The sequence below is a fragment of the Bombyx mandarina genome, chromosome 25 (genome assembly GCF_030267445.1).
Source record: "Bombyx mandarina strain Sakado chromosome 25, ASM3026744v2".
Taxonomy (NCBI): Eukaryota; Metazoa; Arthropoda; class Insecta; order Lepidoptera; family Bombycidae; genus Bombyx; species Bombyx mandarina.
Genome location: NC_143231.1, coordinates 10,740,676 through 10,765,773, shown reverse-complemented (window position 1 = coordinate 10,765,773; position 25,098 = coordinate 10,740,676). Strand labels below are relative to the sequence as shown.

General features: G+C 36.0%; 2 protein-coding genes across 6 annotated transcripts; one reads left to right on the top strand and one right to left on the bottom strand.

Annotated features, from left to right (window-relative positions):
• Positions 1-672: 672 nt before the first annotated feature.
• LOC114246414 (unc-112-related protein) lies at positions 673-20,928 on the top strand. The gene is made up of 11 exons (XM_089738563.1): positions 673-682; positions 1,574-1,846; positions 3,969-4,207; positions 5,397-5,620; positions 7,052-7,265; positions 8,365-8,567; positions 11,455-11,593; positions 12,373-12,471; positions 15,483-15,701; positions 17,514-17,750; positions 19,762-20,928. The coding sequence occupies exons 1-11, from the start codon at positions 673-675 to the stop codon at positions 19,960-19,962; spliced, it is 2,058 nt and encodes a 685-aa protein (XP_089594689.1). The 3' UTR covers positions 19,963-20,928.
• LOC114246415 (kelch-like protein 26) lies at positions 20,924-23,917 on the bottom strand. 5 transcript variants are annotated; one of them, XM_089738335.1, is made up of 5 exons: positions 23,629-23,735; positions 23,408-23,557; positions 21,778-22,787; positions 21,254-21,600; positions 20,924-21,190 (listed from the first exon to the last, which is right to left on the bottom strand). In XM_089738335.1, the coding sequence occupies exons 2-5, from the start codon at positions 23,552-23,554 to the stop codon at positions 21,126-21,128; spliced, it is 1,569 nt and encodes a 522-aa protein (XP_089594461.1). In that variant the 5' UTR covers positions 23,555-23,557; positions 23,629-23,735; the 3' UTR covers positions 20,924-21,125. The 5 variants fall into 5 exon arrangements, with proteins under 5 accessions (XP_089594461.1, XP_089594459.1, XP_089594460.1 ...); XM_089738333.1 differs by having other exon boundaries at positions 20,924-21,179; positions 23,629-23,734; XM_089738334.1 differs by having other exon boundaries at positions 23,408-23,917.
• Between the last annotated feature and the right edge of the window lie 1,181 nt (positions 23,918-25,098).

Below are 25,098 nucleotides of genomic sequence, written 5' to 3'. Positions count from 1 at the left end.
TCGAAGGGTGGGAAAGAGCCGTTATAATCATTGATACACTTGATAAAAAGTCGTCGTGGCCTAAAGGATAAGACGTCCGGTGCATACGTGTTGAGCGATGCACCGGTGTTCGAATCTCAGGCGGGTATCAATTTTTCTAATGAAATACGTACTCAACAAAATATTCACGATGGACTTCCAAGGTGAAGGAATAACATCGTGTAATAAAAATCAAACCCGCAAAATTACAATTTGCGTAATTACTGGTGGTAGGACCTCTTGTGAGTCCGCACAGGTAGATACCACCATCCCGCCGTATTTCAGCCGTGAAGCAGTAATGCGTTTCAGTTGGAAGGGTGGGGCAGCCGTTGCAACTATACTTGAGACCTTAGAACTTATATCTCGAGGTGGGTGGCGCATTTACTTTGTAGATGTCTATGGGATCCACTAACCACTTAACACTAGGCGGGCTGTGAGCTCGTCCACCCATATAAGCAATAAAAAAAAATGATTATTTGGACCTGGTGTCTTAAAGTAGTTGGCGGTATTCACGTCAATGTCCATAGCCGCGACTCGCGAGCCCAACTGTCCATATACAGCGGTAATCAATATTCAGAATAAAAATATTTAATGACTAAATCTGTATTTTTTTAATAAATCCCTAACACAACGTAATGTGTAGTTTCCAAGACGATGACGTCAAGTTCGGTTTTTTTTTCGTTTGTCTGTTTCGCTTCACCGGATGACAGTTTTTTTTTGTTCATTTCATGTGCAGTTGACGAACAGGGCTGCCCATTCAGCAGACAATCCTCATGCATTTATTTAAAAATGAACATTACAGCGTACCATATTTGTACTGGTGGTAGGACCTGTTGAGAGTCTGCGCGGGTAGGTACCACCACCCTGCCTATTTCTGCCGTGAAGCAGTAATGCGTTTCAGTTTGAAGGGTGGGGCAGCCGTTGTAACTATACTTGAGACCTTAGAACTTATATCTCAAGGTTGGTGGCGCATTTACGTTGTAAATGTCTATGGGCTCAAGTAACCACTTAACACAACTAAGCAATAAAAAATTAAAAAAAAAAAAAAGTATGCTATCACACTGTTGCATAGGCATAGGACTCGGTCAACAATAGTCTAATACGAATATAAAAAGAACTGTAACTGCATTCGTTAGAAACATTAAAATAAAATAAATATTAATAATATTCGGATTCAAGACACTATTTAACATTGTTACGATTTTAAATATTTTAAGCATTTTTTTTTCCACGCGTAACTAAGACAGTAGGAACTCCAAATGGTATTTTTCCAATATAGCTGACAGCCCTGGTTTGTCACCCGTGTGACTAAAAATACAACGTTCATTATAAGTACAAATTATGGGCTTGTTATCTCCCTTCCCTACATTTTTGGAATGTGTATTATGTCGTTACTCATGTTTTCTCTTAAAATTAGTACTGTCTAACCTTTGAAGTACCTACTTCTTTTGGAAGTACAAAATGTAGGTAGTAGTAGTAAAGGAATAGATTTTTTCATTCCTAATGGGCCTATTTGTAGCTAATTAGCCTACCGACGTAACCAACCTAATTCAAGAGTTTGAGCTTGTGTTTGAAACTAATCTTGTTGTTCCAGAGTTCAAGAAAGATTGGTCGGACCATGCCCTCTGGTGGCCGACTAGAAACAAATGGCTCTCCAGACCGAAACACACCCTGGACCAGTACGGAGTTCACGCGGACGCCGCCCTACACTTCACGCCCATGCACAAACCACTAAGAATCCAGCTGCCGGACTTGAGATTCATCGACTGCAAAATTGACTTCTCAATTGACACATTCAGCGCCGTTATACAACTATGTAAAAATCTTGGTGAGTTCTAATATTTACTGCATAAATTGCATACATCTTCTACATACCCGATCCTGTAGACCGAATGGTAAACAGTCGACGTCGCCGAAAGCACGTCATTACGGATCCTCCCGATCCATTAACGGTGCTTTTAGACACCACAAGCACCGGTCACCGTCCTCGTCGAACCCGTCGCTTGCGACGAAGGGCTCGACGAGCAAATTCACCCATAGACACAGCCCACTGAGTTTCTCGCCGGATCTTCTCGGTGAAGCTGAAATAGCCTCTCAAGGCTATCAGCATAGGTAGGGAAAAAAAGTTAGTGCGGGCCGCGTGAGCGAGCACTACACTTGCATAGGTCATGACCGCACGTATGCAAGTTTTGTAGAGTGTCACCTTATTACGATAGGACAATTTACTTAGCTTGCAGATGATCGGATAGAGGAGTCCTTATATGAACGCGGCTCGTAGGCCGCATGCAATTTTTTTTTCCTTACCTATGCTGATAGCCTTGAGAGGCTATATCAACTTCACCCTAACGTGTAGATGAGCTCACGGGGCTCAAACCGGAGTGATGCTAACACTAACCCTAGCAAGAGCAGTGCTTCGCAGAATCTAACACCGGATTGGAAACACGACCCACTGAGAAGATCCGGCGAGAAACTCAGTGGGCTGTGTGTATCTATGGGTTAATTCGCTCGTCGAGCCCTTCGTCGCAAGCGACGGGTTCGACGAGGACGCTGACCGGGGCCACATGCAATGCAACATTTAGCTCGAACGCAAAAAAGTCGCTATAGACTATTTTCTTTCTCACACTATTAGCAGATCTTGAATAATACCAGTATGAAGCTCCCTTGGGCTGTAAGTCCAGAGTGTTCATAAAACGCGAAGGCATGTAACGTGTCTTGTGTCACATCGTAACTGTCTTATCGGTATTAACGTATTTACGAGCTTATTTTATTACTCTCGCAGGGGCATCTAAATACGCTACGTCTCGAGTACTCCTCAGTTTTACGAGACGTGTACAAGTAAAATCGGAAACGTAGTAAAATATTACAAAAAAAACAACACCTTGTTACGATGTGTTTTAGTGAATCAATTTCAGTGGAATTAATTTTAATGTTTCTTTTTTCAAAACAAAATGACTGAATTTATTGCTGGAGGGGGGGCTATTCGACCGAGCATTTTGTAACATAGTTCTTATAATTAAATAAAACTTGAACTACCTATGTTATGCTGATAATATTAATACAATAAAACAAATATCGTGCTAAATTCAAAATTGAATTGAAAAATGTATGTATGAGAAAGATTGCTCTGTTTAAACAGCAAAATCTCTACAGAATTTTCGCAATTCAGTTTTATCAGGTGTGCTATAAGAATTGCACAGCCAAATCTCACGCCAAATAGATCTGCTTTCTTGGTTATCTACCAAAGATAAGCAATCTGAGGAATTTCTCGTGTGAGAAAATAAATACGGTGACGTACTTTCGAGAACAGAACACGAGACATTTAGGTGTTCAAATTGAAACAGAAAATATATATTTTGAAATAATATTTTTTTTTATTAATCTACGAACAAATAGAACCCGTTGTCTCTGTCTACCTCATTGACATAGTGTTTGGTAAAAATTAAAAAAACAAGAATATTAAAAAACTAGCGACCCGCCCTCGCTTCGCTTCGGAAACATTAAAACACACATGAAACAAAAAAATAAAAATAAAAAAAAGTAGCCTATGTTCATCAGGGACAATGTCGGCTTCTAATGGAAAAAGAATTTTTCAAATCGGTCCAGTAGTTTCGGAGCCTATTCGAAACAAACAAACAAACAAATCTTTCCTCTTTATAATATTAGTATAGATATCTAATAAGTATTTTTTATCTAATATGTATTCAAAAAATAAACACATGCTCGCTGAGTTTCTTGTCAGTTCTTCTCAGGACGGAGGCTAGTTTTTGTGAATTGGCGGTAGTTCTTTTTCATGTTCAACAAGTATGTACTTTCATTATGTTGAATAAAAAAAAATGATTTGATTTTGGTATAAGTTTTTTCATGGTGATTAATTACGAAACTCAGACTCTTTTTTTTTTCTGATTAGCCGGAACGGTTCTGAGAACACAATTTTTTTATGTTCTTTTAAGGTATAAGGCATTCTGAAGAACTATCGCTGTGCTATCCGCTCGAGGCGTCACATCTAAAACAGAACTATCAAAATCTGAAAGAAGCTAAAAGAATAAAGAACACGCAGGCTCCGGACACGAATACATTCATAGCAGCGACAAGAGGCTCTTCGAATAGCTTGGATAGATCAAATGGCCCGTGTCCCGCTACCCCGCCCCCGCCGAGGTCACTGTCTGCGACTCCTGTTGCGTCACAACAAGTAAGTGCAAATCGAAATAGCACCCTAAGAAAATTCGTACTTACATACCCACACGATATTTTCCTACTTATATATGTGTTTTTTTTTTAATAAAAAAAATGAAAAACTTATGCACTTTTGAACTCGATTGTCCTGTCGTTTTAACCGATTTAAAAAAAGGAGATTGACAATTCGGCTATTTTCCTTTTTTCCAGGTGAACCACTTTAATAATTATTTTTTATCTGAAACTAGATGCTTCTCATATGAACTCGGTTAATTTTATACCTACTCTTTAAACCCTACTCTATTAATAGTTTCTGAGTTATACGTAATGATTCAAATTTAATTAACCACCATTAGATTGATGATAATATACAAATTTTATTTTGTTGAAGACGATTTTCTTTTTGAATTTTGTATTACGGTTACATTGATTACACATTTTCCGAATTTCTTCTTCTTCTTCGTAGTCTGTCTCTTCATTGCTGAAGGTCGTGTCCAGTTTGAAATGTTGACCACTCGATGCATTTATACTTCCGAATTTAACTTTCGAGAAATTTCAAATCAATCAAAGGGATACTCAAAATTAATGCTTACTCAGTATCTTTCTACAGATGTTCGAATAATCTATATATTAATACGTGAAGAAAAAACTTTGTACCCCTTTTTACGTAAAATTGTGCGGACGGAGGAGTATGAATTTGACACACAAACATACATATATAAACTATATTTATTGTCATACTTTAGTTATTGCTTAAAGTCTGTGGTCCAATTGAGAATAAGTTACTATTGTTTATCTTTAATATTATTTTTCTATAATGTGGTCTTGGCGAAATCTGTGAATAAAGAAGTCTATTAGTCTTTGACAATAGAATCTTATTAGTGTACAAACTTATAATTACAATTAATTATAGTCGAATCTCGACTACTGCGGAACCACTCTCTTTGTGCGTCGTATTCCTCAGTTCCGAGGGTCGTGACCTTTACTGAGAACTTTTGTTAGGACTATGTTCCTCCATTCACTCCTGTCCTCCGCGCAGTGAATAGCGATATTGATGCTGGATTCAAAAGTCGTCTTAATCTGATCGGACCAGCGCATGGGACTACGCCCCCTAGGTCTCTTTCCTTCCACTTTGCCGGTGATGAGAAGTTTTTCGAAGACCACTGGTAGTTATAAATATCTGAGAATGTTTCAATGATGTTCAGAATGGCACACTTCGTCGCTACGGACATCACATCTACAGCACACAGAGCGACGGATCAAGCGACGGCGGTTACTGCGGCACCCCGCCCCGTGCCGCCTCCATGGACGCTCTCGATTCCTTAGCGGAACTGTCTCTGGCCGATTCACCGATAGAACCGGACTCGCAATCCCGGGAATCGTTGCTCTCGCCAAAGTCTCTCCTGGAACGAGCCAGAATGAATGTTGGGTGAGAACTTTATCTATACTAATATTATAAAGAGGAAAGATTTGTTTGTTTGTTTGTATTGAATAGGCTCCGAAACAACTGAACCGATTTGAAAAATTCACTGTTTGAAAGCTACACTATTCCCTAATGACATAGGCTTCAAACTTTTTTGAAAAAAATTAGGGATCTTTACTAAAACTCCAATAATGTAACCTAAGGTGTAAAAAAATTACCTAAAATATTCTTTACATCGCGTGCCCTGCGAAAACTATTGATGATAGAATAAAATAATTTACTACGACTTTGTTATGCCGCAATAAGCTTTCTTTTATTTTAAAAATAAAACAACGTCAAATATCGTTGAAATTTTTGTTAAAGACCCGAGCTGAGCCGAAGCGGGCCGCTAGTTTTCTATATGTAGGTACTTAGTATATTGTTCGGTTTTCACGAATCGTAGACTTCATTAAAACTACTTGAACATTTTAAGGTAGCGTTTTTTATTGTCGTTATATTAGTTCCGACGTTTTGAATACTTCACAGCTTTCATGGTCCAAGGTTTTATTCGTCGATACAAACTGAGTCCAAACTACCGTCAATTTCAACACTTAAGTTTCACTTCACAAAGATAACATTATAAAATTAATATGTTATTATAATAAGTATATTATTATAATAGTACGAGATCCGGCTTCAGGATTAGTGTGCTCATCGGTTTTTTGCTAAAATCCAAATTTTTATTCATATTTATAATTAGGAGAATAGATATCTGCCAGGTAGCCTATCAAAAATACGTTCATAACATACATCTAATAATTATATATCAAATTATCGGATCTTAGGCTAAAATTTCAACAACAAAAAAAACTCGAATTTAAACCGTAAAAGGATTAGAGTTTTTATTATAATTAATAATATCAAACCTTACAAAATACCCACTATGCCAGCCTGAAGATTTGCCTGCCTATTTCTGCCGTAATGCGTAGCAGGCGTTGTACCTACTGTAAAACTGAGACTTGGAACTCATGTCTCGAGGTTGGTGACGGCATTTAGGTTGTAGATGTCTATGAGCTCCAGTAATCAGGTAGGCCGTGAGCTCGTCCACCTATCCAAGAAATAAAGAAATAAAATAAAAAAATTATAAATCTGACAATTTCATCGAAATTCATCGAGCCGTTTCGGAATCTGTAAGGAAGATACATATGTCCAAACATCGACACTTACATCACATAGATTTTAATACATACATATACTTAAACTTAACAAGGAACAATTATTGTCGTCGACTTAAATCGTCGCCTAGGGTCGATCAGTGGCCCCGGTGATATATGTAAAACTTAAAATGAAATGCAGTAGATAATTCACATATACATTTTTTTAATTTAAAAAAGAAACCAGGTCAGATCTTCTTGGTTATCTTGAATAGTAACAATAGCCTCTAAATCGTGCCGACAGATGGTTAGACTCGTCACTGTCCATCATGGAGCAGTACGTACGTGAATGGGACACGCTTCAGCTGCGGTTCAAGTTCTATTCGTTCTTCGACCTGACGCCGAGAGCTCAGGACGCGCCTCGACTCAACCAGCTGTACCAGCAGGCACGCTGGCAGATCCTCAACCAGGAGGTCAACTGTACCGAGGAGGAGATGATGCTGTTTGCTGCTTTGCAGGTGAGTTGAAGTGTCCAGTGACCGACATTCAAACTTATAAGGTCGGTGTCTTGATTGCATATTAATTACGCAAATTATAATTTTGTTTATTAATTTGGGTTTAAGGTTTATTTTTTAATAAACGATGCTATTCCTTCTTCGTGGAACTCTTTCGTGAAAATTCTTTAAGTACATTTTTCATTAGAAAAGTTCGTATCTGCCAGCGGGATTCGAACACCGACACAGACGCATCGTTTGATACGAACGCACCGGGCGTCTTATCCTTTAGGCCACGGCGTCACTATCTTTATATTTTTCTGACAAATAGAAATTTGCAATGCCTGAATATAATGTCTTACCTACGTAAATCTATACACCTATGATAAATTAGGATGGTCCCACATTATTGACCTCTGAACGCTTCACGTCTCGTTCATTCAATAGTTTTATCAATGGGAATTTACATTTCAATAGATTTCAAAGGTCGAATCGTTTGCCCGGCCTCTAAAGTTTGAGATTCATTTATCGTAATCTTTTTTTAACTGACATCGTTGTAGATTTTGGACTTCTGTTCTAATCTTCAGCGTCTTTAGAAATATATGCCCGAATTAATGTGGGATTTTCCATTCTATTTGGGCTAATAAAACAGTTGATTGCTTCCCACAAACTCGATTTTATTTCCGTCTTAACAAGTAAATAAAATATAAACGTCTTTTATCTTTCGAATTACACTACGTCTGTCCGCTGTTGCGTCTCGTAACTACCCTCATTCCTCGTTTTGCTATGTGTCAAACATTCATTCGCCGTCTCTCTTACTTCCTAATGCGATATCTCTTATCTCGCTCAGTCATACTCTATATTCTATATCTGTCATTCATCCATACATTAATTATACTTTCCTTGCAGCCGTCTTTCTTACTTTCGAACACGACATCTCCTATCTCTCTCAGTCAGTCATATTCCATATCTGTCATTCCGTTCCTACATTAATTATGCTTTCCTTGCAGCCGTCTCTCTTACTCTCGAACACGACATCTCCTATCTCGCTCAGTCAGTCATACTCCATATCTGTCATTCATCCATACATTCCGTTCCTACATTAATTATGCTTTCCTTGCAGCTCCAAATCGAGTTACAGACCCTGGCCGGAGGCAGTGCCGAAGCTGCCGACGGCTACGGAGCCAGCGCCGGTAACGCTTCAGCCCCGGAAGACGAGATCGATGCTGCGCTCTGCGAGTTGCAAGCCCAGCTGGAGGGCGGACCCCCCGCCCGGCAGGACATCACACACGTCCCGGAACTGGCCGGATACCTCAAGTATCTAAGGTACCGTAGATTGGGGGAATCAGGACCCTTTCCAAAGTAACATAAATCTTCAACGGTTTTTCTTAGGTTAATATATCAATAAAATTGAGATTAAAATGGTTCCGGAGGCTTACATTTTTATATGCGACTAGCTGTACCCGTCCGCTTCGCTGGGCATTTAAAATTAACATTATTATTTCTCACCCCCACAAAGATTCTCATCATTAACGCCCCCGTAACTGGTGTAGAGAGTCCAACACTCATATAAATATTAACCTATCCATAAGTACATGTATTTTCTACATGGATACCAAGTTTCAAGTCCATCGGATGCGTGGTTCAGTAGTTATAACGGAACATCCGTAAAAACCACTGTATATTAGTATAGATGCGTTATTATTAAGGCATATGTTAAGAGCGATAGAACTAAGGCGTACTCCGTAGGAGCCGCACCCGGTACTTGTGGGATATTGGTTAGGGGGTTGTCGCATAAGATGCATGTGTGACTAGGAGAAAAAGACGTGGAGAAAAAAGAAGATGGGTTATTATACATAGTTCATTACAAAATATATACAAAAACTGAAAAAAACTAGCTTGACCCGATTCACCTTGGCTTTGGGGTGAATCAGGTTACGTATGGGGACAATAGGGTTTTCGATAAGGCTGGCACTATTTAGTTGTTAGGTAGGTACTTAACTTTAGATAATTAACTTTTTAGTATATTTAATGAGTTACAAAGCTTTGATGACTAAATTGAACTATTTAATATTCTTAAACACTAAATCTTCCCGCGTTCCATTACTACTATCTTCTTCAATTTGTCTCCGCCAGATGCTGAGTGTAAGTCCCTTCATATGCACTCCATTTTTTTCGGTCTCTTACCTTTCACATCCAGTCCCTTACCAGTTATTTTGACCAGGACATCGGTTCACCCCATTGGTTACTAAGCGACCTTAATCCTCCACTATGGAAACTTGAATCCCACCGAAATTTTAAATAGAAATAAATTGAAATACAACTGTATATTTGTTTAAAGCAAAGCAAAACCGAATCGTACAATGAACAGACCACATAATAGAGACACTCTGTACAGAGAGGAAATTAAATAAAGGCGAAACAAACGGAGCTCCTACCAAATATTTTGCGGGACTATTAAAATATTGAATTTCTATATATTATACATACATTCTCCATTCTCTTAACTTATTTACATAATTAATTACCTTCAAGTATTCTTTCGGTACATTAGATTAACGATGAAATAATAATAAATTAACAATTACGTTTTTATTCTTTCACGCGATAACGGTGCGTTTCTTCACTCAGCAAGTGTAACAACGAGTATTGTGCCATAGCGTAAGAAATTCATATATACCCTCGAATGTTAAACATGAACTAATTGAATGTGTTCAGACAAAACGGATCCAACAAATAACTTTACAACAACCGCGTTTTAGTAAAGACAAAATAACACGTCAATTATATTTGTTTTTATTGTAATTGCATATGAAGGTAATTAAAAACAGTTTTTTTTTTTAGTATAGCATTGCTTGGGTCCTTTTTGCATAACGCGCAATTTATTTGTATGTCGTTGGATGTGTTGTACATTTCACTTTTTGTGCAGTAACTAAATTGTTGTTAGCGAAAATAAACTTGACGTTCCATTCTCATATCTTATTTTAAAGAATTGCTTCTACAACGTAAATACATGAATTAAAACATTTTTTGTTTTTTTTTATATGTATATAAAAACAAGATCAAAGTTTTCGTTAAGAGTACAAAAATATATTGATATTTCATTATGTTTAAAATTTCAACAATTAATGAAACTATAGCAGTGAATAAGGATAAAAATTGAGTTCGTTATTGAGAATTGTGCGTCAAAGTAAATTAATTAACCCAAATTTCAATAATATTGTTGGTAATGAACGACAATGAATGTTTATCATACTTACTGTGTTGTAAACAAAAAAATGTTAATTTCCTTAAAATTATATTCCAGTTGTAATTATGTTGTAGTGACATTGTCTCAGTTGTAGCTAACCATGACGAGTTAATTTTTTTTTTAAATTAAGTTTTAAACATGTACTTGAATTGTAATAATAACTTTTTTACTGTTAAACCAAAGAGCAAATTTTTGTCTGTGAAAAGACTAAATCAAGAACAGTTAAGCTTAGTTAGCTTAGACTGACTCGGTGGTGCAATAGTTAGCGCCCCTGACCGTGGCGCCGAAGTTCGTGGGTTCGATTCCTACGTTGGGCAAACATTCGTCTTATGAACAGGTTTGTTTGCTCTCTGTTGCTGTTGTCTGGGTGTTTATATTTGTGTATATATTTAAACGTATAAGTCTCATAAAACACAGGGAATCCTAAGTTGGAGACGGATGACCGTGCGTTTTTTTCCCTACCTATTGTAGTAACCTTGAAGGGTTATTCACCGAACTAGTAGGTGAGCTCGCGGGGCTCAAACCGGGAGCATTGCTAACACTGGCCCTAGCAAGGGCAGTGCTTCGCAGAATCTACAAGCGGATCGGAAACGCGACCCTCTGAGAATATCTGGCGAGAAACTCAGTGGGCTGTGTCTGTGGGTTAATTTACTCGTCGAGCCCTTCGTTGCAAACGACGGGTTCGACGAGGACTGTGACCGGTGACCATGCGTGATTTGTTTCCAATCATTATAACAATTATAAAAATTGCAGCAATATGTTTTTAAGAACGTATGTATGTATGTATAAAGCAACGACTCTGATGACACGTATTTTTTTTGTTGCCCTTCTAGGCAGACGAGCACACGGCCCACCTGTTGGTTAGTGGTTACCGTCGCCCATGGACTTCAGCAATGCCAATAGCAGAGCCAAGCCGCTGCCTACTAAATAGTCTCTAAATAATAACTAAACTAATCTTCTCAGACCGAAACGATTCACGTTGAAAGCGTACAAGCGCGGCTGGATATCGTGCCGCGACGGCGTGCTGCGCATACACGGCTCGCAGGAGGCGGCCGCGCGCGGCGAGCCCCCCTCGTGCGCCGTCGAGCTGCGCGGGGCGGAGGTAAGCTTCGACTAACCCAGTGCTTCTCAAACTTTTTGAGCCTTGTTTTTTTTCATGGCTTAGATGGGTGGACGAGCTCACAGCCCACCTGGTGTTAAGTGGTTACTGGAGCTCATAGACATCTATAACGTAATTGCGTCACTCACCTTGAGATATAAGTTCTAAGGTCTCAAGTATAGTTGCAACGGCTACCCCACCCTTCAAACCGAAACGCCTACCTACCTAAGCAATAAATAAATAAAAACATGCGGACAGAATCATATATATAAAGATTGTGAGTAATATGGGTTCTTGGTTATTCCTAAACAATTTAGTAAAATGTAAAATTAAAATTAAAAATTATGAATTAATTTACTTGTGTTTTGTACACCAAATAAGTCGAGTCGTATGAGACGTGGAAACTACCTTATAGGAGATAATTTATTAAAAGTTAATGTTAATGTTTTGTCTGTCTATCAATTATTATCTGAAAGGAAAACTGACGATAAAATTAATAATAACGAAATTAAAAATTTCAATTTAACATTAAACGCAATGTATACTGTGCGTATGACATTTTTGCTTTACATCTCTGGTTCACCGAATATCTAAAAGGAAAATGATTCATAAATTAGATTTTTTTATTTTTTTAGTACTGGATTTTACATGTACATTTGAACACTTGTAAAGAAAATGTGGGGTATTTAAATTCGTAATTCGTAGAATGTATTACATATTTAAACAGTCTTTTTTTTTCGTCAATGACGTATTCTACCAATTTTTTTTTTTAAACATTCCAGGTAACACCGGACGCTCATCCGGCCTCTGGTAGATACAGCATCAAGTTGGAAGTGCCCTCCGAAGATTCTATGCACGAGATGTGGTTGAAATGCGAAAACGTGAGTGTCTTTCTAAATACTAGAGGTCCCGCAGTAGTCGTAATTCGACTATAATTAATTGGAATTGTAAGTTTGAACACTATTATGATTGTATTTTATACTTCTATAATTACAAATTTCTCCAAGACTACACTATAAAAAATATTAACAAAGACAAACCATATTCTATTCTCAATTTGACAACAGACGTCAAGAACAAAAGTTTGACAATAAATAGTATACATGCGTGTGTGCGGCAAATTCATGGTATGTAGTGTGTGTAATGTTTTCTTTATTGATTTAATGTATTTTTTATGCATTATTTTAAAAAAATATTAGCATTGTGCACTTCTCTATATTCTCTATAAGTGTGGAAAATTTCATATTCCTACGTCCACGCAATTTTCGTAAAAAGGGATACAAAGTTTTTGCTTCACGTATTACTCTTTCTAAATATATGGTCTTGTTCGTTTGTCGTTTCGGAGATAAAAATCAACAAGTTATTTTATTAAATATCGCAATAGATTCCGAAGAATATTTTGGTAGTCAATTAATTGGTAACGATTATTCCTAGTTGGAATTTAATACATTTAATTCATTTTGCGAATTGTGGTTATGATAAACTTTAAAACGAAAATATAATGGAATTTCAATAAATAACTGATTTATAAATTGGTAGATGTTTTTGTTTTTCTTTTCTTTAAGGTTCCAGAATAAAAAAATTACGTAAATTATTGCTTTAAACGTTTCCTATAAAATAGTCGCTTAAAATTATATGAGAAGTATTTAGAATTTTAGAAGGCTAAAAAAAAACGGTGCGCCTGCAACTTGGTGCACGTGAATGAAGTGAAACTTCTTTTTCGATTTCGTATTGTGGTTTTCTTTATTTTTATCCTTAAATCAGAATGCTGTGTATAAGAGATGCGACATCTTCAACATTTATATTACATATATATATTTTAAATCTATGGACGTTACTTGTTGCTAACGCTCGCGCTGGCCTGCAACGTCTGCAACAGGTATACTACGCACATGCGTTCGAATGCCACGCATTCACTCTCGCTCTGTCTCTTTCTATTCCCCCTCCCCAGGAGCGTTAAACATTTAACGCAACCCTGTCGGAAGTCGCATTAGAAGTTTCACTTCAATTATATAATAACACTACTTTACAAGGTTTTTTACCCAGAGATGAAACTGATATGTATCGGTAGAGTTATAAACCCTTACTTAAAAACTGAAGCTGGAAAAAAAATAGGACGTCCGATTTTGTAAATATTGATTATATTTATTTTTTATCATTTTTATACATTTATCTCCGAAACAAATAAAATATGGGTCGTTTTACTTCTTCTTTTATACTGATTGATATCAGTTTCCCTTATTATAGACCAATAGTAATTTGCTAACATATTTTTATCCTAAAATCCTTGGATCTTTCCTCGAAAAACTTCAAATCCTGGTGAAAACGTTCGCCATGCTCATCACTCACGCCTCCCAGGTTCTCAGGAAAAAAGTCCAGATGAGAATGTAAAAAATGAATTATTAACGACATATTCACTCCCGTTCTTTGGTAATTTCTCAGTAAATTGGAAATAATTTTTGCTTAATTGTTTCCTATTTTAATTTATTGATTCCTAAGAAATTTTTCACTAATGCTTTAAATTTAAATGAATACCAAGCATCTTTTTCGACATTGGATAAGTTACAATCAAAATTTTCATCCTTTAATATTTTTCTTATTTAAGGACCCACAAAGATTCCTTCTTTGAGTTTTGCATCAGATAAACTAGGTAAAATGGTTTTTAAGTACTTTAAAGCTTGTCCATCTTTGTCAAGTGCTTTGACAAAGTTTTTCATTAATCCCAGTTTGATGTAATAGCTGTAAGCTGGGTAATGATGGATTAGGAACTTTTTCAGAATGTAGCACAGATTTTTGTGACTGACGCAACATAAAGATATTGTATGTGCTTTCGGTTTTTGTTGTTAAAACCTGTAGTTTCAGTTAGGCAGAAGTAAGTCAGTAGTATGATTTGTTGGTTCTTTCCATATCATTGGGATGCCGGATCGTAAATGTTTTCTTTTTCTGTAGCGTAGTTCTTTAATATACTTCTGCAATTTTCGCACACTACACCAGGAGCCCATTTTTTATCAAGGTTTGTTACCGATTTGAAAGTAATGGAACTAGGCTCATTTTACGTGATTCAGTGATTGGTCTCTTCTTTTTTGACAAAATAATTTGACCGCAAACATGGCAAAAGTCTAGAAGTCGTCGTGGCCTAAAGGATAAGACGTCCGGTGCATTCGTGTTGAAGCGATGCAACGGTGTTCGAATCCCGCAGGCGGGTACCAATTTTTCTAATGAAATATGTACTCAACAAATGTTCACGATTGACTTCCACGGTGAAGGAATAACATCGTGTAATAAAAATCAAACCCGCAAAATTATAATTTGCGTAATTACTGGTGGTAGGACCTCTTGTGAGTCCGCGCGGATAGGTACCACCGCCCTGCTTATTTCTGCCGTGAAGCAGTAATGCGTTTCGGTTTGAAGGGTGGGGTAGCCGTTGTAACTATACTGAGACTTTAGAACTTGTATCTCAAGGTGGGTGGCGCGTCTACGTTGTAGATGTCTATGGGCTCCAGTAACCACTTGACATCAGGTGGGCTGTGAGCTCGTCCACCCATCTAAGCAATAAAAAAAAAAAAAAAAAAGTTATTTGGGTTTAATTTACACTGCCTTGATGATATTTTAAAACAAATAAAAATGTTTGAATAACACTTAAACGCAATAAAAAAAAACTATAAGCTCAGACACGGCTAACAAGGTAGCTTAGTTAGGTGAATTCTGGTGAATGTGGTTATATCAAAAACTTGACTTGATAAAATTATGAGACATATATTTTTGTAATTAGGGAGTATGTAGAAAACACACCCAATATGAATTAATTATCTTTGGGTAAAAGAAAAACTTTTTTTTTGTAAAGCAGTGTAATATATTCTATGTTAATGCTTCTAATGTCGAAATTAACCAGGAGGATCAGTACGCGGAGTGGGTGGCGGCGTGCAGACTGGGCTCGCGCGGGCGCTCGCTGGCCGACGCGCAGTTCGCGAGCGAGGCGGGCAGTGTGCGCGCGCTGCTGGCGCTGCAGCGGCCCCGCCCCGCCGCCGCGCTCTCCGCGCACGCGCTGCCGCACAACCTGCAGCCGGAGAACTACCTGGCGCCGCGGTACCTCAAGAAACTCAAGTCCAAGGTAAAAATTAAAAATACATCATCATCATTCTCCTGCCCTTCTCCTGGGCACCTGGCGCCTGATGCAAAACATTTTCTACTTCCATACTCCCCTGTCATATACCATTTCTTCGCTCACTCCCCTCTTACACTTAACGTCTTTCAGGCAATCCATCCATTTTTAAAGTAAAACTTCTTTAGAATCGTTGTGATTTCAAACTCGATGAAACGAAAAAATAAGTCCCTAGAGACACAAACACATAATTGTACGTATAGGATTCAGCCGGCGAGAGAATGAGATAGAACACAGACGTTCTCAGTGTAGTGTTTTTTTTAATACAGCGCCATCTATGAGATGTTTTAATACTAACGTGTGTATGAAACCTCATGTACTGAATTTTAATTTAGGATTATACGTGAAGTTAAAATATCAATTCACAGAGGGCGCTCGCTACCTCATACTATAAAAGATGATTTACAATTATTTACTAATGACAAAATTTTACATATACTTATACATTTAGGATAATTGTATTTTAATTTTTGAAGGTTTCACTTCTAATACGTGTGAATTGCACACATGTTATTTTTTTTGGCAATCCTTCCCTTTCATTTTTGGTGGTTTTTTAATCATATTTAATATAAAAAAAAATCTTTTGAAGGCTTCACTTCTACCACGTGTGAATTGCACACGTTTTTTGAAGTTATACTTCTTTAGACGCGTTATGAAAAATTGATGAGAGTGAAATTTTACGATGCGCGCGCACCGTGATACAAAATTAACAGAACGAAGTTGCCCACTAAATCGCTCATTACAATACGACCGACGTAACTTGGCGAGTCTGAATATAGCCGCAGGTGAACTTTCGCGCATGTACACTCGTAAAAAAAAGTGTTATTAGCATCAATTTTTTAGTAATATAAATGACAAATTTATTATTTAATATAATTCATACTAAATATTATTAAATTGTTAACGTTAAATATTTATTATTAATTATTTAATATTTAAAGAAATGGAAATAAATTTAATAAAAATAAAGTATAACTTCTTACGCGCGTACATAAGTACACGCAGGGTGCGTGTACTTATGTTTTTTTTCTTAGCTTATTTGTTTTCTTAGCTCTAACTCTTCCGCTATACAATACCGTCTTTACCATATAAGGGCACACGGGGCCCGTGCCCAGGGCCCCCATTCTCAGGGGGCCCCGAAGGACCGACAATTTCTCTCACACGTTTATTCTCAAAACCTTTTTGTTGGGCACATTGCACTTTTTTCACAAATCAGTAATTTTATCAGAATGTACTTACAAGGCATATACTACGCAATTATATTGATGACTGCGCCTATTTCAACTGTACTAATTAATAATATTTCCGAACGTATCCTACCTAATTTACTAAGTACACCATCTAGCGATCACGATAACGGAAACCCTTATTGTGATCGTAACAAAAAAACCAGCAGCATTCTAATATCATTAATGACACATTATATCATACTGTATTGGATTACCTATAATAAATGGTCATACTCAATAAAAAAATGTTATTATAATTCGCTTTTTTTACTTTCCAAAAGGGCCTCAAATTCTTGTGTGCCTAAGGGCCCCAGCCTGATTTAAGACGTCCCTGCCTCTATATCCTTCCACATTCATAGTTAACACTCTCTTACCAACCTTATTTTCATTTCGTCTAATCACATGTTCATACCATTAAAATTAAAAATACAAAAAATTTAAATAAAAAAAACAATATTAATTTTTTTAATAAGTGTCCTATTCGATATGCACGTCCATCATTAACATACAAAACGTATGTATTCGTTCACAGTTCACTCAACGCTTGCTCGAGAGTCACGCTAACGTCAAAGACCTACCCCTCCTCGAAGCGAAGCTCCAGTACATCAAGACCTGGCAGAACCTCGCCGATTACGGGCAGACCTTGTTCGTGGTTCGGTTCATGGGCCACAAGAAGGACGAGATCATCGGCATCGCCAACAACAGGATCATGAGGCTGGACCCGCACACCGGAGATCACATCAAGACCTGGAGGTTCAGTAACATGAAGGTACTTATTTTCTTACTACATATTTCTATAACACTTTGGGACGTTTTGATCTCCATATCTTTTCACTTTATGAAACCATTGATATTGTAATTTAAAATTATTTTTGCAATGTTGCCGCATCAACAATACATATAAAGAAGTCGCACTAGTAAACTTCTAAAAGTTTTAATTCTTATGGATAAAACGAAACACATCTGTGATTAAAAGAAAATGGATCGCGAAAAACTACCCTAAAAATACATACATAGGTTTATAGCGAATATTTTAAATTATTTTATCTATATATTAATACGTGAAGCAAAAACTTTGTATCCCTTTTTACGAAAATTGCGCGGACGGAGGAGTATGAAATTTTCCACACTTATAGAGAATATAGAGAAGAAGTGCACAATGCTATTTTTTTTTTTAAATAATGCATAAAAGATACATTAAATCAATAAAGAAAACATTACACACACTACATACCATGTATTTGACGCACACACGCATGCACACTATTTATTGTCAAACTTTTGTTCTTGGCGTCTGTTGTCAAATTGAGAATAGATTAAGCATTGTTTGTCTTTGTTAATATTTTTATAGTGTAGTCTTGGCGAAATTTGTGATTATAGAAGTATAAAATACAATCATAATAGTGTACAAACTTACAATTCCAATTAATTATAGTCGAATTTCAACTACTGCGGGACCTCTAGTTAGTTATAATTCCGTTATCCCAAATTGATACTGACATTTAATAAGCAAATAAACATTTACCTTTATAGTTCAATGCAGATGGAAATTCGCGGCAAATCGTATATTTTCCTTAATAAATTTCCACAAACATTGTGCTTAGTGCGAGTTTTTAAACGTACTCGATCGCGTCAAAGTTAACGCAAATTTGTATAGAGCTGGAACTTTTGCCTACGTTTGCCGCTAGGGGCGCTGTTCCAATTCCATACAAAGAACAATGGCAATTTTTTACCTGAATGTTTTAAAAGGCGTCTAAGATTAAGACATAAATGAAACTTCATCATTTTATTTGCTCGTTTTTTATACGATGTTAGATTTACGTGGCAAAGCCACGAAAAAATGTTAATTTAATAAGCTTTTAATTCGATTTTTGTGTACTTCCGGTTTAATACATTTGTAAAGGATGGCATTTATACTATTGGCACAAAAAAGCAATATTTTTTGATAATTAATAATATTCAGTATTTAAAATGAAAATAATAATATTAATTATCTTTTGTTACAATTAGTACTTAATTAAATAACTAAATATGTAATAGTAATGGCAGCACTGCAGATGAAATGATTTTAACAGTATGACAACTGACATAATGCGCATCACTGTGCCCGTCCATAAGGCTCGTGAGTGGAAGAGAGAGGGAAATACTCGCTTCACCGCTCCGATTTTTTATGACCCAAACTGCATGGACAAAATAATTCTACTAGGTATAGTAAATTAGCTTTGCAAGCCTTCGTTTGTCGCAAATATGTGACTAATTCGTTCAAAAGGTTAAAAGTACCTATCTCTGACACACATTTTTACACATTTACAAAGAAGAAAGAACACACTATATAATATGTATATGTACCTAGGTAGCTCTGCAATTGCTAAGGGTACCTACTCGAGTACTATTAGAGGTGTATCCTTGGTTCATCTATGATAATGAAACTAAAAATGTTATTTAAACATATCGTTTACTTATTTTTTCAATTTGTTATAGTCCGTGCCTACAAAAATCATAGACATCTCTTATTGATAGATAACCTCAAATTATAAAGTAAACACGTTGATATCTTTTTTTTGTGACTTTCTAATACCAAAAATATTTCTGATTAAGCTTAAGCTATGTTATTCCTATCGTTTTAGTATTTTTTTGTTTCAAGACGCCTCAAATAGATATCAGGTAAAATGTTGTATAGAAAGCTGCCATTGTTCTTTAAGTTAACTTTTACGCTATCGAGAACCTTAAAAAAACTCGCACTAAGCACACGGAATTAACATTTCGAACTCTGGTTGCAGGCCTGGAACGTGAACTGGGAGATAAAGCACATGATGGTCCAGTTCGAGGAGGACAACATCATATTCTCCGTACAGTCGGCCGACTGCAAAGTCGTACACGAGTTCATCGGCGGCTACATATTCCTTTCGATGAGGTCCAAGGATGCCAACCAGACATTGGACGTTGAACTGTTCCACAAACTGACCGGCGGGTGGACGTAATATCTGACAACCCTAATTTTTTTTTTTTAATTATGCGACGCTCGTTTTGAGCAGATACATTGTTTAATTATATTATAAATTTTTTAATTTGAAATATTGCAGTTTCGAAGTGTCCAATAAAAAATCCGTCATTTATATTATTAGCACAGTAGAAACGTTCGTGAATACTATTTATTTAAAATTTAAAATTAAAAAAACCACTTTCTATGCTAACGCTAAAGTTAGATGCAAAATACGAGATACATCAAAAGGAAAATATTAAAACAATAAATTAATGAATCACAGTAAGTTTTAATGGCCTTCGGGAGTGCCTTGAGTTATAAAGGTAATAAGTAAAAGTATGAATGTAGTGTATTTTTGTACGAAAAATTAATTAATCAATATTTACATTAAGGTCTTATATATTGTAGTTAGTGCTTCCAAAATTAACGTTATTTAGCGACCGTAATCTTATACCAAAAATGGTTATTTGATGTGGAAGCTAAATTGTATGATGCTTTCGGCCTTCAGATTATAAAAATATATATTTAAATCTACTTTTGGAAAGCTAGAATTTATGGAAACTACTAAATATTTTATTACTACCAACCTATTGAAAAGTGCCATTATTACGCTTGGAATTGTCTTTGGTGCTTTTGTGGGCTTATGGAGAAATTTCGTAATTTAGACACGAATAAGGATTTATATCGTTATTTTATCATTGTAAATAACATTAGCTAGGTATTAAAATGTACACCACTGTTGGTCGTATCAATTATCAATATATATGCTGTATACCTTATTTAATAAAGTTATTGACAACTAGTCTCATCGAGATCGCATATAATGCCGTCGTATTTAAATTATACAATACGAGTATTAACAATGTAATTTTGCCTTTATTGTAATGTATATTGTAAAAAAAATATATTAACGTATTCACTTATTCAATAATATAGTGTTTATAATAAAATTAAACTAATAAAAGGGTGTTTTTTTTTTATTTTATTAATATTGCGACAAATATCTTTTATGGTATCGAGAGATTGCAGTTCTTGTTGGAGGTATGTTGATGACTAAGGTACATGAGCCGGCAACATCGTTCACTTTGATTTTTGAATTTGAAACTGACCAAAGAACGTTGGGCATTTCATCATCAGTTTTCCCTTTGTACTCTTCAGCTGCTAGCGTATCTGACTGACCACACATTGGCCTGGTGAAAAAGAGCAATTTTGAACCTGGAAACACACTAAAGATTTATTTAAAAATCTTTCACAAACAAAAATACTTTTTTTATTTACATGAATTTTACCTAAATGGCAAATGGCAGCTGGCGGATTCGTAAAGTAAGTGATCAACTGCAATTTCGTATCTGTGCCAGGTCGAAATCTATAGAGATGGCTAAAATAATTTTGAGTGCAATAAATGTAATTATTGAATGACGTCATACAATTTGGTCTAATATCTGTTAGTATGACTGTGGACCATCTATCAGTTTGCCCAAAGTCCTCATATTGGTAAATATTCTTCTGACCTGATACATAAATAGAATTATTGTGTACGCACACAGCTGGATTTTGTATTGTATCTGGTAATTTGGCAATCTTCCTGTGTGTTCTTTGTTTTAAATCATATATGATAGCCGTATCAAGTACAACTCTAAAATGAGAAAAGCAAAATTTATTATTGTAAAGTGATTTTATCAAAATTTCAAGGAACAAAACAATTTATAAAATATTACCTTTAGTAACTATTATTTCACAACAAAATAGGCACATAACTGTGAATTGTCGATGCTCAGAGAATACAGAGTTAAAATAAATAAAAGAAACCAACCTAAAACCACCTACACCTCCAATAATGAACAATGAGTCTCCCATAATAGCAACTCCACCATGTCTTCTCGATGGTAATTCAACACCGTGCAAGATCCACTCCTTACGGAAAGTGTCATATACTTTAACATCTTTCATGAATACACTCGTACCTCTACCATGTTCTCCACAAACCAGAACAAGTTTGTTGGCACCCCATGCTACCACATTCCAACCCCATAAGTTTTTCTCTGCAACTTCCAACCATTTTTCAAGGCCTGTATCTTCACTAAATGTATACATATTATGCGATATCAATTCAGGTTTTGTATCTTTGACTATCCAGACTGGTACTGTGGGTGTGAATATCAGCTTACGATTAACACTTGCACTTACTAACTTAAAAACTTCAATATATACCCTGGCAGTGAACTTTTCGCAGAGTTCATCTTTCCTTTCAGTCAAAGTTATTATAGACAATTCACTGTGTTCAGTAATCTCTAAAATACAATCTACCACTTTAAGAGGCAAACTATTAACAAACTCCTTTATAAGGGTTTTTATTTCTTTGATATCATTATGATTCAGTCTCTGTATATCTAAACATCCTAAAACTATCAATATAGCATCGGCCCCTGTTTCTGAATTTATAATCCATTCGTAACCAAATCTAAAAACCTCTAATTCATTATCAGTATCTAAATATGGATGTGATAAATACCAAAATAGTCTATGAATATTTAAAATGTACTCTTTTTTCATTTGTTTAAAATTAAGTAATCCAAATGCAGCACTCAGTTGCTCTAATTTAGTATAAGAAGAGTTTTCTGCTATGATCATTGTTTCCATCCAGTTTGAGACAGAAAGTTGGAGATCTAAACAGTATTCAATCTGCTTAATTAATTCTGTTATTTGAAGAAAGTTCGCTGCAATTGACAATTCTCCAATAGTTGTCAGTGAGTATTCAGAGAGATCTATCAAACCTATTCTCATGTATTGAAGTATCATGTTCATTGAGTATGCATCAACCATCTGGAAGTGGATATAGAAAGAGTATTTTTTTAAATATTCAGTAATTTACAGTTCGTCTCGTTTACAGTCCTTTTTTTATTTTTAAGTTACACTATCATATTGTAGGTAGATATTTATATATAGTATTCCATGCAAGTTTATTGGACAGATATCAAATACATTATATTCTAACTTTTATTATTATTCTATCAGCCCACAGATGTCCTCTGCTAGACATAGGCCTCTTCCAAACCACAAAGATCGACCTGCACTGGTTGCGTCCAGCAGATCCCCGCGTACCTCAATAGGTGGTCGGTCCATCTTGTGGGAGGCGTAGGCCGGAAGACTTAGTGCGGGTAGCCACACTACGTCTTCCGGTACGTTCTATAAATATTCTATTTATAGAAACTGTCAACAGCCTACCCTCAGCAAACGTTCCACAATGAGGTATGATTGAGGTACCATTATCATCAAGGAATCGCAAAATTATCAATTTACTACCCACTACTACTAGATAATTATGATTAAAGATTAAACATTTTGCGATTATTCATAGAGTTAAATCCATAATTATTGTTTTAATTGTTTGTCATTTTATACATTAATTTAATTTAGCTAACATAATTTATAATTTTCCTTACATCAATTTTTATTTCCTGTCGTTCGTTTTCAATATAGTTTCCACTGAACATTGCGCGAAAATAGTCGCTGTACTCGCACAAAACATTTTTGTTCGCCGTGAATCTCTGATTTTCTATTAAAAGTGTTACTTCTTGAGTGTCCTCCATCTCCTTATTAAAATCCAATAATCATATGTTATAAATGTTCAATAGAGTTAAATCAATTTTATCAAAAAGCTAACCCGCAAAAATTTAAATAAATTCGTTGGCACTGGCGGTACGGTATTCTGTATGTTTATGTTTACCTACATTCGTGTTTTTAAGTTTACGACAACGCAGGGAGCAATTGTCACTTGTCAGTTGCACCCATAGACCAGTGGTTGCACCTAACAGCTGATTTTGAGTAATAGGTTCCATTTTTCAAACTGGAAAGGCGAAGGTATGAAAAGGAGATGAAGTTGATTAATTTAAGACATTAATAAATTAGAATGAAATTAAATGAAACAAGATAATATGGGATGAAATATAGTCTCAACAAAATGGCGGTTATTTAGGTACTTCCGTTTCACTTTTTGGAAGATACCGAGAAGTTACGTCCAGTAGATTTGTTTCCTTTTCCCACATTTGTGCACTTTCACCGATACTAAATAGTTATTAAACCACCATTATTAAACATTAATTGGAAAACTACCATTAAGTAATGGTTAATTACAGAGTATAATGCGACTCAGTGACGCACAATGCCGAATTATGCTAAAGCTTAGTTGAGCATTATGCCGCATAATGCGCTCTTGTGCTGTAATTGGAAAACGGCCAGCATGTGTACATCTATGATTGATCTTGACATTTAAGCGGATGTGACTTTTTGGCGGGAACGCGAGGAGTAAAGTTGGGTGATTTGTTTCATTTTGTCTATTTAGTGTTTCTTCAGGTTTAAATGTGTAATAGCAGTGGTTTATTAACTGTTTCATATCTGTAAAAGTGCACAAATGTGGGAAAGTGAAACAAAGCCGCTGGACGTAACTTCTCCGGGTCCTCCAAAAAGTCCACTGAAAAAATCTCAGTAAATGACCACCATTTTTCTGAGATTATATTTCATCCCATATTCATCCCATCATATATTTCATCCCATTTCATCTCATTTAATTTCATCTCAATTGATTAATGTCACAAATTAATCATCTTCATTTCATTTTATTTCACTCCATATGAGGCCTATAAAATCAAAGGCAGCTAAACGCCTCAATGTCGTAAAATGGATTAACAATGGCGCTATCTTGTTTAGTTAGTTGGACACGCTTTAGTGTTTTCATGTTATAACAAATGCAGCTAAATCTCTAACAAATTCAGATCAAAAAATTTATTTTTACTCTGTACTAAGAACTAATAAACGAAGTTTTATCATTTAAAATTCAGATTATTCGTAATATTCTCAGTCTTTATGTGCTTAAAATGTGCTTTAAATTAAAGAATATCGTAGCTATCCGAACAAAGCTATTTCAGCTTCTCAAACCGGGAGTGTTGCTAACACTGGCCTTACCAAGAGCAGTACTTCGATGGATCGGGATCCGTAATGACGTGTTTAGGGCCGATTTTTGCAGTTTACCTGAATATTTGACAGACTTGGATTTAGCTGCCTTTGATTTTATAGGCCTCATATTATCATTTTTCATAAAAATAAGAATATAAACTAAATTAAGACATGACTTAAA